Source organism: Tupaia chinensis, unplaced genomic scaffold (assembly GCF_000334495.1).
Source record: "Tupaia chinensis unplaced genomic scaffold, TupChi_1.0 Scaffold000539_1, whole genome shotgun sequence".
Classification (NCBI taxonomy): domain Eukaryota; kingdom Metazoa; phylum Chordata; class Mammalia; order Scandentia; family Tupaiidae; genus Tupaia; species Tupaia belangeri.
The window spans coordinates 2,714,450-2,728,715 of record NW_006160052.1 but is presented as its reverse complement, the minus strand read 5'-3'; the positions used below and the strand labels follow the sequence as shown (position 1 = coordinate 2,728,715).

The window sequence follows — 14,266 nt, the reverse complement described above, 5'->3', positions numbered from 1 at the left end:
ACAAGGCCCTTCAGCACCATGCCCTGGCTCCTAGATCCCCCACTCCTGGTGAGGCCTCACACAGCCCGGAACTGTGAAAGCTCCATCCGCCCATCAGGAATACTGAATCGGGAAGCTCTAACGACAGAAGTGGTTCCACTGTGTGGTAAGCACACAGTCACATGTCTGCAGACATGTTTAGAGACACTAGATATTCTCCACCCAGCCTTAGTCACACCTGACCCAGAAGTCACGAGTTCCGGGCGCCCGCCTTGTCACACTCATCGCACTCTTGGCAGAATTCCCAGGTCCTCCGAGCGCTGATAGCCAAGAGTTCAAGCTTTCCTACTGCCTAGAATGGAAGAGGGAGTCCCCAGCTCAGAAGCCCCACCTCTGATTTAGGAGCCTGCAGTGGCCTCTGCCGATCCTGGGCTAAAGGGCTCTGCACCAGGACCCTCCATTGCAGATAAACGCAGCTGCTTTCTTGGTTCTTTCAACATCTCCACAGAACTTCAGGCAGAAAGGAGCTATTGTTAAAACCCTTTTGGAGAGACCAGCATATGGCATAATGGTTACGTCCTGGGACTCCCACATAGCTGACTAGGGTTCGAGTCCTGGACCCAGCGGCTTGAAACTCATGCTGGGCACATGTGCGTGCGTACCCGAGATCTGAGAAGAGAATGGAGGAGAAACAATTACAGCATGACCATTCCCCTGGAGGGTGATTTCTCGCTGTCTCTCTGTCTCTCTGTAACAGCCCTATAACAAAAATCTCTCTTTAAAAAAATAATAAACTCGGGGGAACCAGCAGTTAGCGTAATGGCTATGTCACTGGACTCCTGCGTAGTCGACAGCGGTTCGCGTCCCAGACCCAGTGGCTTAAAACTCACGCTGGGCGTGTGTGCGTGCGTGCCCAAGATCCTGAGAGAAGAATGGAGAAGAAGGGATTGCGGCGTGACCATCCCCGCTGGGGGGGGGGGGATTTCTGGCTTTCTGTCTCTTTCTCTCTCTGTCTGTCTGGCGAGCGCACGCGCCCTATAGCGAAAATCTCTCCAAATAATAATAATAATAATAATGATAATAATAATAATAAACTTGGGACCAGCAGTTGGCATAGTGGCTATGTCACTGGACTCCCATGTAGTCGACTGTGGTTCGAGTCTCGGACCCAGTGGCTTAAACTCACGCTGGGCGCGTGTGCGTGCGTGCCCAAGATCCTGAGAGGAGAATGGAGGAGAAGGGATTGCGGCATGGCCATCTCCCCTGGGGGGTGATTTCTCGCTTTCTGTCTCTCTGTCTCTCTCTCTCTCTCTGTGTGTTTCTGGCAAATGCACACACCCTATAGCAAAAACCTCTCAAAAAATAATAAACTAAAACCCATTTTTAGCTACTGCATTGTACCTCCTGATACTGTTGTTGTACAGAAGGATGGAGGAACTAGAGGGCATGGATGAGGAAGAACAACTCCCAAATATCCTCTTCACCTTGCAAAAGGGAGCCCACATAGGCCAGATATTCCTCTTGGAATATCTACTAAAAAGAAAGCCAAGTTAAATGAGCAAGGTCAGCTCTGAAGGGCAAAGGTCGGGGAGACCAAGTGGCTTATACCCAGGCGTCCTTCCTGGCCACACGTGAGCAAGTACACAAACAGGCCCTCGTCTCCAAGGAAAACAGGAGCTACGGAGCCTACTGGGCACCCTGCACCCAGTCCCGCTCCCTCCAGTCCACCTCCTAAGTTACAACCAGAGTTATCTCCTAAAAACACAGACTTGGGGCCATTCAATGGTGTGGTTAAGGCAGCTGGATCCCACATGGCTAACTGTGTGGTTCAAGTCTCACTGCTTGGAAACAGTCTGAGTGTGCGTGCGTGTGCCCGAAATCCTGAAAGGAGAAATGGAAACGGGATTGCAGCGTGATCGACCCCGATGGAGGATGCTTTCTGCCCCCTATCTCTGGGTGAGTGCACACAACTTCTAACAAATTACACACACACACACACACACACACACACACACCACAAGGTAAAACAAGCTAATGTTGGTGAAGTGCTGACTAGTGTTACTGGCACATGGTAGTCATGTTAAATACCATCCCCGACTTACCATGTTCAGTGTGAGAGTTTTCTACTCTTTGATGCTGCAAAAGTGATATGCTGTCAGGAGAAGCCGTAGTTGGAATCGTTCATTCTTTTTCCAGGTTAGCAATATTCTCTTCTGATGCTGGGCAGTGGCAACAATCCACTGGTTTTCACTTTCAGTAAGGTAGTCAATAGATTACAAGACTTCAGCACTTTTAACAGGGTTTGTGTAAGATGACTGCCAGCCATTCAGGTAAGTGCTCTGAGTCCCGCAAGGCAGGCTAGCTACGCTCTGTGCTCGGTAGGCTAGGTGTAGTACATGCTTTTTTGACTTAAGATGTTTTCAGTTTACAGTGGATTTACCCACCGTAAGTCAAGGAGCATCTGCACACATAGTACTATCCCACTGAAACCCTTCGGGATGAAATGCAAACTTCTCATTGCCCCCCCTCTTCATTCTGCTTCTGCCACTCTCTCCCTTGCTAGTCTCACTCCAGGACTCATTGAATTTCTCCAGCACCAATCTATTTCCTGGTCCTGGACCATGTTCTTCTCTTTCCTTAAACACTCTTCCCAACCCATCCTCTTCATTTGAACTAGTTCACCTCTTCTTTCCGATCTCAGTTAGATATTATTATACTTCTTCTGCCTCTGAGAACCCCCCGGAGGGAGCTGGGTTGCTCAGTTTTGTGCTTTTATAGTCCTAACATTGATCACAATCGTAATCACACACGAAGTGTCTCGGGTTGTTTGATGTCGGCCTTCCAGCTTGTAACTCCAAGGGCAAGAATGGCAAGGTCTCTCCTGTTTATTGCCTGTCAAGGTGTCCCTGCAGGGTAGGTACCTACTAGGATCGTTGTCAGATGAACATAATCTCTTTCTTAATTTTTTTTTTAAAGATAATTATTTTATTTAACTTTATTTTATTTATTTATTTAATTTGACCACAGAGGGACACACAGAAAGTGGAAAAGTAAGCCGCCAGGTCCAGGACTCCAATCACGGTCCACCATGTGGGGTAATCCAGCACCCTTAACCACCACGCCACTTGCCGCCCCAAACACAAACTTTTAAATACTGTCTCGTTTAGATAAGTGGCTCAAAGTCCCACAGCCGACCTAAGATTCGAACCCACAGTGACTCTGGTTTTGATGCCCACAATGTGATCGCAGCAGTGACAGACCGGTCCTCTCCCTCAAGGCTGAACCTGAAAGGGGGACTGCAAGGCGATCGCCTGGAACTGTCGGGTTGGAGGCTCCGCAGAGGGCACGCGCGGTCCAGAACTCGTGAGTGCGCGCGGGCCCCGGCCCGTCACGTGTACCCTGCAGAGTCAGCCGCCGCCGCACCCTGGGGCGGGACGAGGCCTCGCCCGCCTCCCGCGCCAGCAAAATCGCGCTGGTCTGAGGGACTGACGTCAATGGAGGGGGCGACTCCGGGAGCCGCGCCAGGGCGGCCGGGGCTAGGGGAGGGACCAGGGCGGCCACGCCCCGCGCTCTGCTCCGCCGCTGATTGGCCCGGGACTGTCCGCGTTCGCTTTTGGAAGCCTGGTGGGGCGCTCACCCCGAGGCTCCCGCTGAGGATTGGCTGTTGCGGGGCGGGGTAGTTCTCTCTCCCGGGAACCGAGGTGGCCCGGCCGGCCCAGGGCTGCGTGCCGCCCGCCTCTGACAGCCAGGTACGTAGGTCGGCGGCCGCGGCGGGAGCGGGGGTGCCGCCAGGACGCGCACCACGTAGGGGCCGGCGGCTCTGCGAAGCTGCCACGTCTGCTCCCCGAGGGCCGACCCATACTGGGGATATCCTGTGTGAGCCTCTCCCGAGCTCTTGTCCTGCGGTGAACGCCCGGTCCGTGGGAGCACCTTCGGCCTAGTGCCGCGCCCGCCCTTTCGAAAGGCCGTGGAAAGGTCGGGGTGGGCTCATCTTAGCGTACCTTTACCCCGATTTGAGGTCCGTGGGCCGCCCTTCGCAGTGGTGAGTACCCAGCGCCCCAACTCCCCGTGGGGCGGTTGGGTGCAGAGGCCACAGGCTGGCTTGGGAGTCCCGACAGATCCCTGCGCCTTCCAGATTCGCGGAAGCTGATAGCAGGCCCTAAGGAGCTCAGCCTTCTGGGCCCTTCCGCCCACTGAGAACCTCACCAGTCATCTGGCACTGGGGTCAGATTACCCGAGTGCGTAGCCCAGCCACTGTCTCCTACCAGCTGTGTGATTTTGGTCAAGTTACTTAACCTTTCTGAGCTCAGCATTCTCTTCTGCAAAATGGGTATAACGGTGGTGCTGCCTCAGGAGAGGATCACAGGGAGCCCATCTGAAGGTGCTGTTTTGCCCGTGACATGGAGGAAACGGCTTCAGATTTTACTCCTTGAGCTCTGATTTAAAAGTACACATCCGCCTCTGCCTCCTTCCCCAGAGAGTGAAGACTGCTTTTGGTGGTATTTGCTAATGGCTGTGATGAAAATAGGACCGATTCTGTAATCCCGTGAACAGCCTTTCCCTTCCACTGTTCGCTCAGTAAACCAAGCATGGGATGTGAATGATATGTGAGGTACTGGGGTGAACGCTCTCCTAGAACACTGGATCTCCCCTACCCCACTAAGGGTGGTTGATGCTCACCATTTCCACCATCAGAATGAGGCGAGGAAAACAGACTTGTCCTAGGTCAGCCACTTACCAGTGGTATAGTGAGAATTCCGGTTTCTTGAGCTCTTGCAAACCTTCTTCCAAGACCTAGTAGCAGTTTATTTCCAGGTTATATCCGAGAATGGGTCTGGGGAAAGGGCTCAGTTCCTCTGCCCACCTCCCAGGCATAGATTTGGAGGCTGTCTGGTGTCCAGTTCTCTGGGCACACATGACTGAGGCTGTGTGAGGTGGGGGGCCCCACATGACCATTTGGACCGGGCCTCCCCCTTGAGGAGTAGATTTTGGCCTCTGTCCAGTGGAAATGTCTGTGCGGGGTGGCAGGCCAGGGCCACAAGTGTTGATGTGGGCCTTGGGCCAGAGCCACCAGTTATTTTTCTAAGAAGTTCTTGGCTTCCAATTACACAAATTGTCACCATCACCAAGGTTACTTGAAGGGGGCAAGCAAAGTCAGGGACAGGAGTTGTCCAACTCACCCAGCTGTGGTCGGCCTCTCCTGGTGACCTGCACCTCCCTGAGCCCACGGGGAGACACTCACCTCGACAGCTGTCTGAACTGAGCTTCCAGTATCACTGCATGTTTAGATACCGCAAATCCAGTGCACCGCCAGTCACTTTTAAAGTCTGCTTCTTTGTTAGAGCTCCTTGGTTATTACCGGTTTCAGAACAGGTTGGACTTCATCATTTTTAACATTTGGTATTGACTCAGCGGTGGGTCATTTTTAACCTAGTCTGTGTGTCAAAGTGAAGGATTTTGTGATTTAGCCTTCACTCATTTGTGCACAGACTGGTGCTTATCTTTCTTGTCAGCTTTGAAATGGAAGATCTATTTGTAATCCTTTTTTTTTTCTTTTGAGATTTTTTTTTCTTAAAGAGCATGTACACTCACCAGAAAGATAGAGACAGAAAGCGAGAAATCACCTGTGGGTGGGGGGGAAGGTGGCCATGCTACAGTCCCTTCTCTAGTCTCCTCTCAGGATTTGGCCACCTACCACGCCTGGCGTGAGTTTTTAGCTGCTGGGTCCGGCCGGGACTCAAATCACAGTTGGCTATGTGGGAGTCCAGCAATGTAACCATTGTACCAACTGCTATTGTTCACGTCCACTCTGACTTTCCTGGATTAAGGAATTAGGGGAAACTATTGAACACATTGAATGAGACAGGAAAGTTTCTTCTGACCATAAAAATGTCCCGATTCCTCAGTTTTCCAAGTTTACCATCTTAACCTGTATGGAATCCATCGATTTTGATTCTCCGCCTCACTCTTCCTACGCTGCTGTCTAAATTTCAGGGTGGGAGGCAGAGCCGAGGGAAAGGCTTCAAAATCTGGAGGTCCACATCCTCTCCAGGGTTCATGGAGGGTGGGGTTGAGGCTGGAGGCTCAGAGTCTCCCCAGTGGTTTCTCGTGAGTGTTTGTAACCCAGCTGCCTGGAGGCTTTCAGGAGTCGAGACCTTGCAGCCCTGGCAGAGGTTGCTGGGCCCCTCCTGGAAGTCAGGCTCCAAGCCATTTTCTCCTGAGGCAGCTGCTGCTACTGATCTTTCTTTCCCTGGGGAGTTGAGACTCCTGAGTGTGAGAGGGGTCATCCTCCTTCCCTTCCCACCCACCAGCCTCAGAGTCTGCCCTGAACTAGGCCATAGCAATGGCACTTGGTGCTTTATTTATTTATTTTTTTACAGAATTATTACATTTAATTTTACTTATTCATTCATTTTAATTTGACCAGAAAGAGAGAGAAAGTGAGAAAGCAAGCTGCCAGGTCCAGGACTTGAACCGTGGTCAGCCACGTGGGAGTGTCTAGCGTCTTAACCACCACGCCACCTGCTGGTTCCCTCAGGCACTTGGTGCTTTAGAGCAGTGCACTCCGCTTCTAGCAGTTCCTAACCCATGGCCCACTGCACCGCAACTGTCCTGCCTGCCTCAGGGAGACTGAGTACAGAGAAGGTTGGTGAGTTTCCTGGCCTGTCCACATGGTTCCTTCCCAGGCCCTGGCACACAGGAGCCCATCCCTCCTTCTTACAGACCTACCTTGCCCTGCAGTCATTGACCTGGACCCCAGGGAAGGCCATCTGAGACCAGCAGCTCGACCTGTCTTTCCTGCAGTCAGAAACTGGCCCACGGAGGCCATGAGAACTGCTGGAGGCCTCAGCCAGGGAGCAGCTCAGCCTTCTGACTCATGCATCAGTGCTGGGCTGGGCTGGGCTGCGTTGTGGGTCTAGATTTCTTATGTGCAAGCTGAGGATCTTCCTCTTCAGTGTGTGGGTTCAAGGCTTGGGTGGCTGTCACCCATTCAGCAGCCCCGACGCTAGTGAAGAGACAAAATGAATCCCACACCTCCACCCCTGCCTCCACCCTGTGGGCTCATTCTGCCCGTCTTTCTGTTGGCTGGTGTCCCTGTGTGAATCAGGAGGGCCAGGGAAGCTTGCTCCCGGCTTGTCACGGGGTGCAGAAGACGTGTGCTGTGAACTGCTGGGCTGTGAAGCACCACGTGGTCCTGGCCGTGGCTGCCTCCAGGCCTCCTGTCCTGTCTCGCCTTCTCTGTGCATCTGAAATGGGATTTGAATAGGGCCTGATTCCAGGGCCAGCAGGTGGCATGGTGTTTAAGGGCACTGGACTCCCACATGGCTGACTGCAGTTCAGGTCCTGAACCTAGCAGCTTGCTTTCTCGCTCTCCCTTTTTCTCTCTCTCTCTTGCACTATCCCTCTCAGGTCAAATTAAAAATAAATAAATAAATAAATAAATAGTTAAATAAAATAATTCTTAAAAAAAAAAGTGTCCAATTCTTAGAACTGTTTTGAGGATTAAATGATATGCATGTGATCATGTATGAATGAACAGCCCATAGCTTTTTTATTCTGTATCAGCCTCAGTGGGACTTGGTGACTTCTGGTCATAGTATGTGTGTGGAATCCAGCCCTGGGGACTTAATTACCACACATATTAGGTTTTTTTTTTTTTTTTTAAAGATTTATTTATTTTACTTATTATTTTTTCTTTCATCCAACCAGAGAGAGACAGACAGAAAAAGTGAGAAAGCAAGGCGCCAGATTCAGAACTTGAACCACAGTCGGCCATGTGGGAATCCAGCGCCTCAACCACACCACCTGCCAGCCCCCATATTAGGTTTTACCTGGATTCCATGATGGTACTAAGGAGAGGTGTTTTTGTTGTTATTACTTTTTAAGAGATTATTCTATAGGGCACTTGTGCTTGACAGAGAGACAGAAAGCAAGAAATCACCCCCCTTCCCTCCCCAGGGAAGATGGCCACATTGCAATCCCTTCTCCTCCATTCTCCTCTTGGGATTTTGGGTGTGCACACACATGCACCCAGCATGAGTTGGTTTTTTTTTTGGTTTGTTTTTGTTTTCTAAGATTTTTTTTAATCTTTATTTATTTATTTTAATTTGACCGGGGTGGGGGCTCAGGCAGAGAGAAAGTGAGAAAGCAAGCCGCCAGGTCTGGGACTCAAACCTCAGTCAGCCACGTGGGAGTCCAGCATCCTTAACCACTACACCACCTGCTGGCCCCACGTAGGGTGAGGTTTTTTGTTGTTGTTGTTGTTGTTTTTATTTATTTATTTATTTATTTTTCGTAGGGTGAATTTTAAGCTGCAGGGTCTGGGATTCAAACTGCTGTCCACCACATGGAAGTCCAGCAATGTATCCATTATGCCATTTGCTGGTCCTGAAGAGGCAGATTCTTAAATTTCCATTTTCCAGATAAAAAGTACTATTTTTATGAAGTTAATTTCTCTGAAGGCCTCTGCAGATTTATGTTGTTATTAAACCTTTAGAAAAGAGAGTTGGAGGCCAGCAGGGGGCGTCGTAGTTAAGGCTCTGGACTCCTGTATGGTCCACTTAGTTTAAGTCTCAGACCTGGTAGGTTGCTTTCTCACTTTCCATCTCTCTCTCTCTTTCTGTCCACATTAAACAATAGGGACCAGCAGATAGCATAATGGCTATGTCACTGAACTCCCATGTAGTCGACCGTGGTTCGAGTCCTGGACCCGGTGGCATAAACTCACACCGGGTGCATGTGTGTACCCAAGACCCTGAGAGGAGAATGGAGGAGAAGAGATTCCACCCCCCCAGCAGGTGATTTCTTGCTTTCTGTCTCTCTGTCTCTGTCTTTCTGGCGAGTGCACATGCCCTGTAGCAAAAACCTCCCAAAAAAGACCAAAAACAAACAAAAACTCGACAACAAATGGAATTAAATACATACATACTTTTTTTTTTAAATATGAGAGAGTAGCGTTCCTATGACAGAAGGACCAGAAACTGGGACAGGTTAAGGATGGAAGTTACTGGAATAACAAGGGTGGCTACTGAGCTGAGGGAGGAGGGCAGGGCCAGGGAGGGAGTCATATTTGGGGAGTCAAAATGGGTTGGAGAGGTGACTCACGTCCTCCTGAGAACAGAGGCAAGGCAGAGTAAGGGTGACTTCTGCAAGTAGGCTGAGAAGAGGGAACTGGAAATGCTTTTCTTTATGAAATTATTTGCTTCTTTTACAATGAGCAAGTACATGTTTTTATTTAAATGATTGTTTTAATGTTCGCTTCCCCCTTTGGAAGCTGGCTGCTTGTTGAGAGCTATCTTTGTCGGTGACTGTGGAAAGAGCTGACTCAGGCAGCCAGGCCCTGGTTAGAAGCAGGGCCTGCTTTGGGACCAGCAAATGGCATAATAGTTACATCACTGGATTCTCACATGGCTGACCACGGTTGGATACCCAGACCTGGGGTTTGAAATACACCAGGTACGTGTGCATGTGTGCCCAAAATCCATAGAAGAGAACAGAGAAGGGATTGCATGTGACTATCGCCCTGCCCCCCACAGTGGTGACTTCTTACTTCCTGCAAGCACACGTACCCCATAGCAAAAATCTATTTTTTAAGAATTTTTTTTTAATTTAACTTTATTTAGTAGTAGTAGTAGTATTTTCCAGTTTGATCAGAGAGGAACAGAGACGGACAGAGAGGGAAAGTAAGAAAGCAAGGCACAAGGTCCGGGCGCGAACCACAGTTGGCCATGTGTGAGTATAACGCCTTTAACCACCACACCATCTGCCAGCCCCAGCAAAAATTTCTCTTGAAAAAAAAAAAAAAAGCAGCAGCAGGACCTACTCCTCCCAGCTTGGGGGTGATGGGGGTCCGGAGGGTGTGACTAGATCTGTCCTCAGCTCTGGCCACCCTGCTTGGAGGAGGGGGGGTCCACATCACAGCCTAATCCAGGTGTAAAGATCAGGGAGGCCAAAAAGAGGGCCATTTATCTTCAGCTCTTTAATGTACCTGACCCCAGTTTGGCTCACTTAACCCTTGCTGTACTTGTGAGAAGTGAGAACTGTCATCTCCTGAGTACGGACATAGGCTCAGGTAGAGTAACTTGCGGGAGTTCACACAGCCAGGAAGGTGGCAGAGCTGGGATTCAAACCCAGATCTGTGCAGTGCCAGAATCCTTGCAGAGCCAGAATTCTCTGAGCTACAGGCTGTTTTCCAATCCCACAGTTTTAGCAGGCTGTACTGGAAACAAGGACAAAGCTGAACTTTTTATGCCTTTGTAATTCAAAGTGAACTATCAGACTCAAGGGAGATCATTGAATTTTCACTTCCCGGATGTGATGGGCACCCTTGACATAAAAGCCTACCTTCTATTGGACTTTCTTATCAATTTCCACCTCTGCCCTTGACAGCCCGGCCATCCCATTGGCTGACGTCGTTTCAGTCACCACCTCATGCCATGGAGGTCCCCTGATCTATACCACAGTGCAGGCATGAAAGGCTGCACCATCTGGGGTTTGTGTAAGTACACACGCTGATGTCCACACACAAGCTCGCCCAAGGACAGCCTCAGGTGTGATCCGTCATCATCCCTCGGCCCATCTGCCATTACCACTCTAGTCCTCCGGAGTGTGGTTAGATCGGACTGGTCCAGTTCATACCGTGCCGAACTGTATGGATTTGGTTCATCCCCAAGGTCTTGAAATTGAAATTAGGGTTGTAGGTTGAGGCTTCTCAATTTCAACTGAAGAGAACGCTGAGCACTGTTCACGTGCTTGATGTCCTTGCTCCACCTTCACACCAGCCCTGCAGAGCGCGTTCTAGAACCAGCTGATCGCTTCACACAGGAAGCAGCTAAAGCCTGGTGGGCAGAAGTGGGGTTCCAGCCCGGGAACCCAGCTCCACGTCTGTCATACCGCCCTGCTCCAAGCCCAGGCCTTCACCCGGAGGTTTCTGGAGTGCAGCCCTCGCCGCATATGCGCGGACGCTTGGCCTTGTTCTTCAGATCCCATCTGTGAATGAGGAGTGTTTGCCCCACAGGCTGGCCTGCTTAGTACCCCTCCGTGATGTCCTGTGAACAAAGCTGTTACTGTGGTGCCCAACACCTGGCGAGTACTCTGCAGGTGTGAGCTGTTGCTGGGCATCCTGGTGTCTGCCTGGACTTTAGAGCCAGACGGAGCTGGGTTCGACTCCTGGCTCTGCATTTGCACTTGGCTTTGTGACCACCGGCAGGTCGTTCGACCTCTCGGAGTCGCACTTCATCTGTAAAATGGGGTAGACCTCACAGGTCGCTGTGAATCTTAAATGAGGTGTCTGACACAGCACTTAATAAACCTGGCCATTGGTTTTAACACTGCTTGCCCAACGTGTCCTGGGAAATGGATGTGCAGGCAAGGGCTTTATCCTCGCTTGGCTCCTGAAGCAAGGAGACAGCAGGAGCCCCTGCAGCCCCAGGTTTGGGAGGGCCCTCCTGAGCTGGTGTCGCCATGCTTTATATTCTCAGCACGTCCACGATGGGCACCCCAGCCTCTGTGGTGAGCGAGCCACCTCCCTGGCAGGCCCCGAGGGAGGCCCGGGGCCGCAAGCAGGCCTCGGCCAACATCTTCCAGGACGCTGAGCTGCTGCAGATCCAGGGCCTGTTTCGGCGCAGTGGGGACCAGCTGGCCGAGGAACGCGCGCACATCATCTGGGAGTGCGCAGGGGACCACCGTGTGGCCGAGGCCCTGAGGAGGCTGCGCAGGAAGAGGCCTCCAAAGCAGAAGCCCCCAGGCCACTCGCTACACCACTGCAGCAGACTCAGGTGGGTTCCGGGGTTGAAGATGAAGAAGGGAGATCGCTGATGCCTGCTCCCCACGTCCTGCCTGGGACTGGAGCTAGTTACATGGCCTCTGTCTGTGCCCACTCTCAGGGTTGCCACGATGGCTGTTACTGTTGGAGTCACATACAGCCCTGTGAAACCCCAGAGAGTGTAGTCCTAGCAGCCCCACCTTGTTTTGCAATGGTTCTCAGCCAGGTGGGAGAGTACTTTTCGGAAGAAATGGTCCAGCAACAGAGTGGAGATTGAGACGGCTGGATCCCACATGGCTAACTGTGTGGTTTGAGTCCAAGACCTGGTGGCTTAAAAAACACTTTGGGTATGTGTGTGTCTGTGCCCAAAATCCCCAGAGGAATGAAGAAGGGAATGCAGTGTGAGCACCCATGGGGGTGCTTTCTCTCTTCTCCATCTCGCTCTGTCTCTCTGGTGAGCGCACGTGCCCTCTAGCAAAGTTAGAAGAAAAAAAGAACCTTTTGCCTGCTGGAGAACAGGTAACATCCCAAAGCAAGCCTAGCTGAGACCCTGGTTGTGGGATTAGGGAATACGGAATAGCAACACAGTAGAGGAATCCTGGTTAGAAATGGTCGAAAACTCCCTTGAGATAACATCTCTCCTGTCTCCCTAGTCACCACCTCCGCTGGGTCACGGCCAGTCCAGAACACCGAGCCCTAAGCTGAACCTCACGATCTGAAGCAGTCACCATAGTTAGGGCTCTGGTCCATAATCAGGCCAGACCTGAACAGGCCTTGTGAGGCCATTGGGTTCTGGGACGGCAAGTCAGCCTCACTGTATCAGTAGTAACTGCTTCAAACCAATTTCCCATCGTGATGACTAATGTCTGCCAGGAGTGCGGGGTAAGGGGGTGGAGAACTGCGTGTGGCACCCTGATCCCATCCAGCCCTCATAGCAGAGAACTCCGAGCTCTGCCTAGTTGTACGTTCTCTGGGCAGCCTGGGGCTCATTTTGCCCTGAACAGGGTGTCTGTCCAGCAGTGACCCATGTCTCTTTAAGTCCCCCATCTCTCCTCTGTATTGATGTTAGTTTATCATACACTTGTTCCTGCAGGAGCCCCGAGCCCCGCTTCCCCCTGGCCGGCTCACAGAGTGGTACCACAGTGACCTCCAGTGAGCAGTATCTGACCTCCAGGAGGACAAGTGCCAGGATCCGCCGGAACTGGAGGAAGCCAGGCCCCACAGGCTACCTTCACCAGATCAGGCACTGATCCAGAGAAGGGGCCTGCAATGGTGACATCTCCTTGAGGAACACAGGGACTTTGCCAAAGGGCCTGGGAAGGCGAAGAGGCTTGAGGCAGGTGGCCCTGGCCAGTGAGAAAGCGGGAGAAACCGCTGCAGCTGGCTGCTCCGTTCCCAGCAGGACTGGAGCCTCCCACTGAGCTGGTACATGGGACCCACTTCTCAGCCCTTCCCACTCCACCACTCCCCCTGGCTACATGGTGTGCCCAGGAGTGAGGTGCCGGGCACGAGAAGCAGCATCTCACCACTTCTGCTACCCCATGCTACGAACCCTCGTGACCACGGCCCAACAGCCAGACCACACCCCTGTGCCATCGGGCAGCACAAAGAAACTGGCTTAAGTGGCAATAAACCACTTGCATCAAGAACCCATGAATCTGGGAGCCAGCAGGTAGCATGGTGGTTAATGGCGCTGGACTCTCACATGGCCTAGCCTATCATGGCTCAAGTCCCAGACTTGGTGGCTTGCTTTCTCACTTCTCTCCTCTGGTCAGGTATAAACAAGCAAACAAACAAACAAACAAATAAATAAATAAATAAATAAGAACCCATGAGTCTGTCACAGAGGGGAGGGTCCCTAATGGGAGACTGGAGCCAGAAGGAGAGAGACGGGGGTATGCTCAGGAAGGAAATCTGGGCTGGCCTTACCCTACAGGCCTGTGCCCCAGCCTCCTCCAGAGGCTCTCAGACAGATCCAGAGGAGATGGGCAGTCTCTGCAGCCATCAGGATCCAGAGGAGAAGGGGAGGCTGTTGTTAGCCCGACAAGTGGGCCGGATCTGCAGGCTGGCTAAGCCTGCGGTCAGGGCAGTGGGAGACCACCCCATGGATTGCTGCTTCCTGCTCATGGCCGGCCAGCCGCTGACTGCACTAGCCTGGGTTCCCGTGGCCTGAGCACCCCCAGGGTTTGAGCCTGCTCTCCAGACTCTGCCCTAGAACCCTGGGCTCTGGCACCACTGCCCTGTCGGCTGGAAGGAGCCAGGGCTCCAAGTGAGGGAGCCATGTACATGCACACAGGCAGGGCTGTCACCTGAGAGCAGGTCCGCTCTTCACCCAGGCCCCTGGGGCTAGGTTTTGAGTTCAGAATTTTCGGGAGCAGTCAGGGCAAAGACTAATCCCTAGAGGAACAGCTCATAAAACACAATTTCTTCAACATATACTCAGATAATTACCTACAACTTCCTATTGCTGTGGGTTCAGGTCAGGTTTTGGTGTCAAGTAAGTTAGGGAAATTCGTGTGCTTT

The 14,266-nt window shown here is 51.8% G+C and overlaps 1 protein-coding gene across 6 annotated transcripts; it reads left to right on the top strand.

Moving 5' to 3' along the window:
- The first annotated feature begins 1,878 nt into the window (after positions 1 to 1,878).
- AVPI1 (arginine vasopressin induced 1) lies at positions 1,879 to 13,496 on the top strand. 6 transcript variants are annotated; one of them, XM_006157341.3, is made up of 4 exons: positions 3,581 to 3,728; positions 10,369 to 10,477; positions 11,460 to 11,756; positions 12,837 to 13,496. In XM_006157341.3, the coding sequence occupies exons 3-4, from the start codon at positions 11,470 to 11,472 to the stop codon at positions 12,991 to 12,993; spliced, it is 444 nt and encodes a 147-aa protein (XP_006157403.1). In that variant the 5' UTR covers positions 3,581 to 3,728; positions 10,369 to 10,477; positions 11,460 to 11,469; the 3' UTR covers positions 12,994 to 13,496. The 6 variants fall into 6 exon arrangements, with proteins under 6 accessions (XP_027631076.1, XP_006157405.1, XP_006157403.1 ...); XM_006157342.3 differs by lacking the exon at positions 3,581 to 3,728 and adding an exon at positions 3,737 to 4,021; XM_027775274.1 differs by lacking the exon at positions 3,581 to 3,728 and adding an exon at positions 6,473 to 6,624.
- The last annotated feature ends 770 nt before the right edge of the window (positions 13,497 to 14,266 follow it).

Excerpts from the sequence above, each read along its gene's own strand:
- AVPI1 (XM_027775275.1), top strand. The coding sequence starts at position 11,470 with ATGGGCACCCCAGCCTCTGTGGTGAGCGAGCCACCTCCCTGGCAGGCC. Across the intron at positions 11,757-12,836 it reads CACCACTGCAGCAGACTCAG|GAGCCCCGAGCCCCGCTTCC; the intron begins GTGGGTTCCGGG and ends TTGTTCCTGCAG.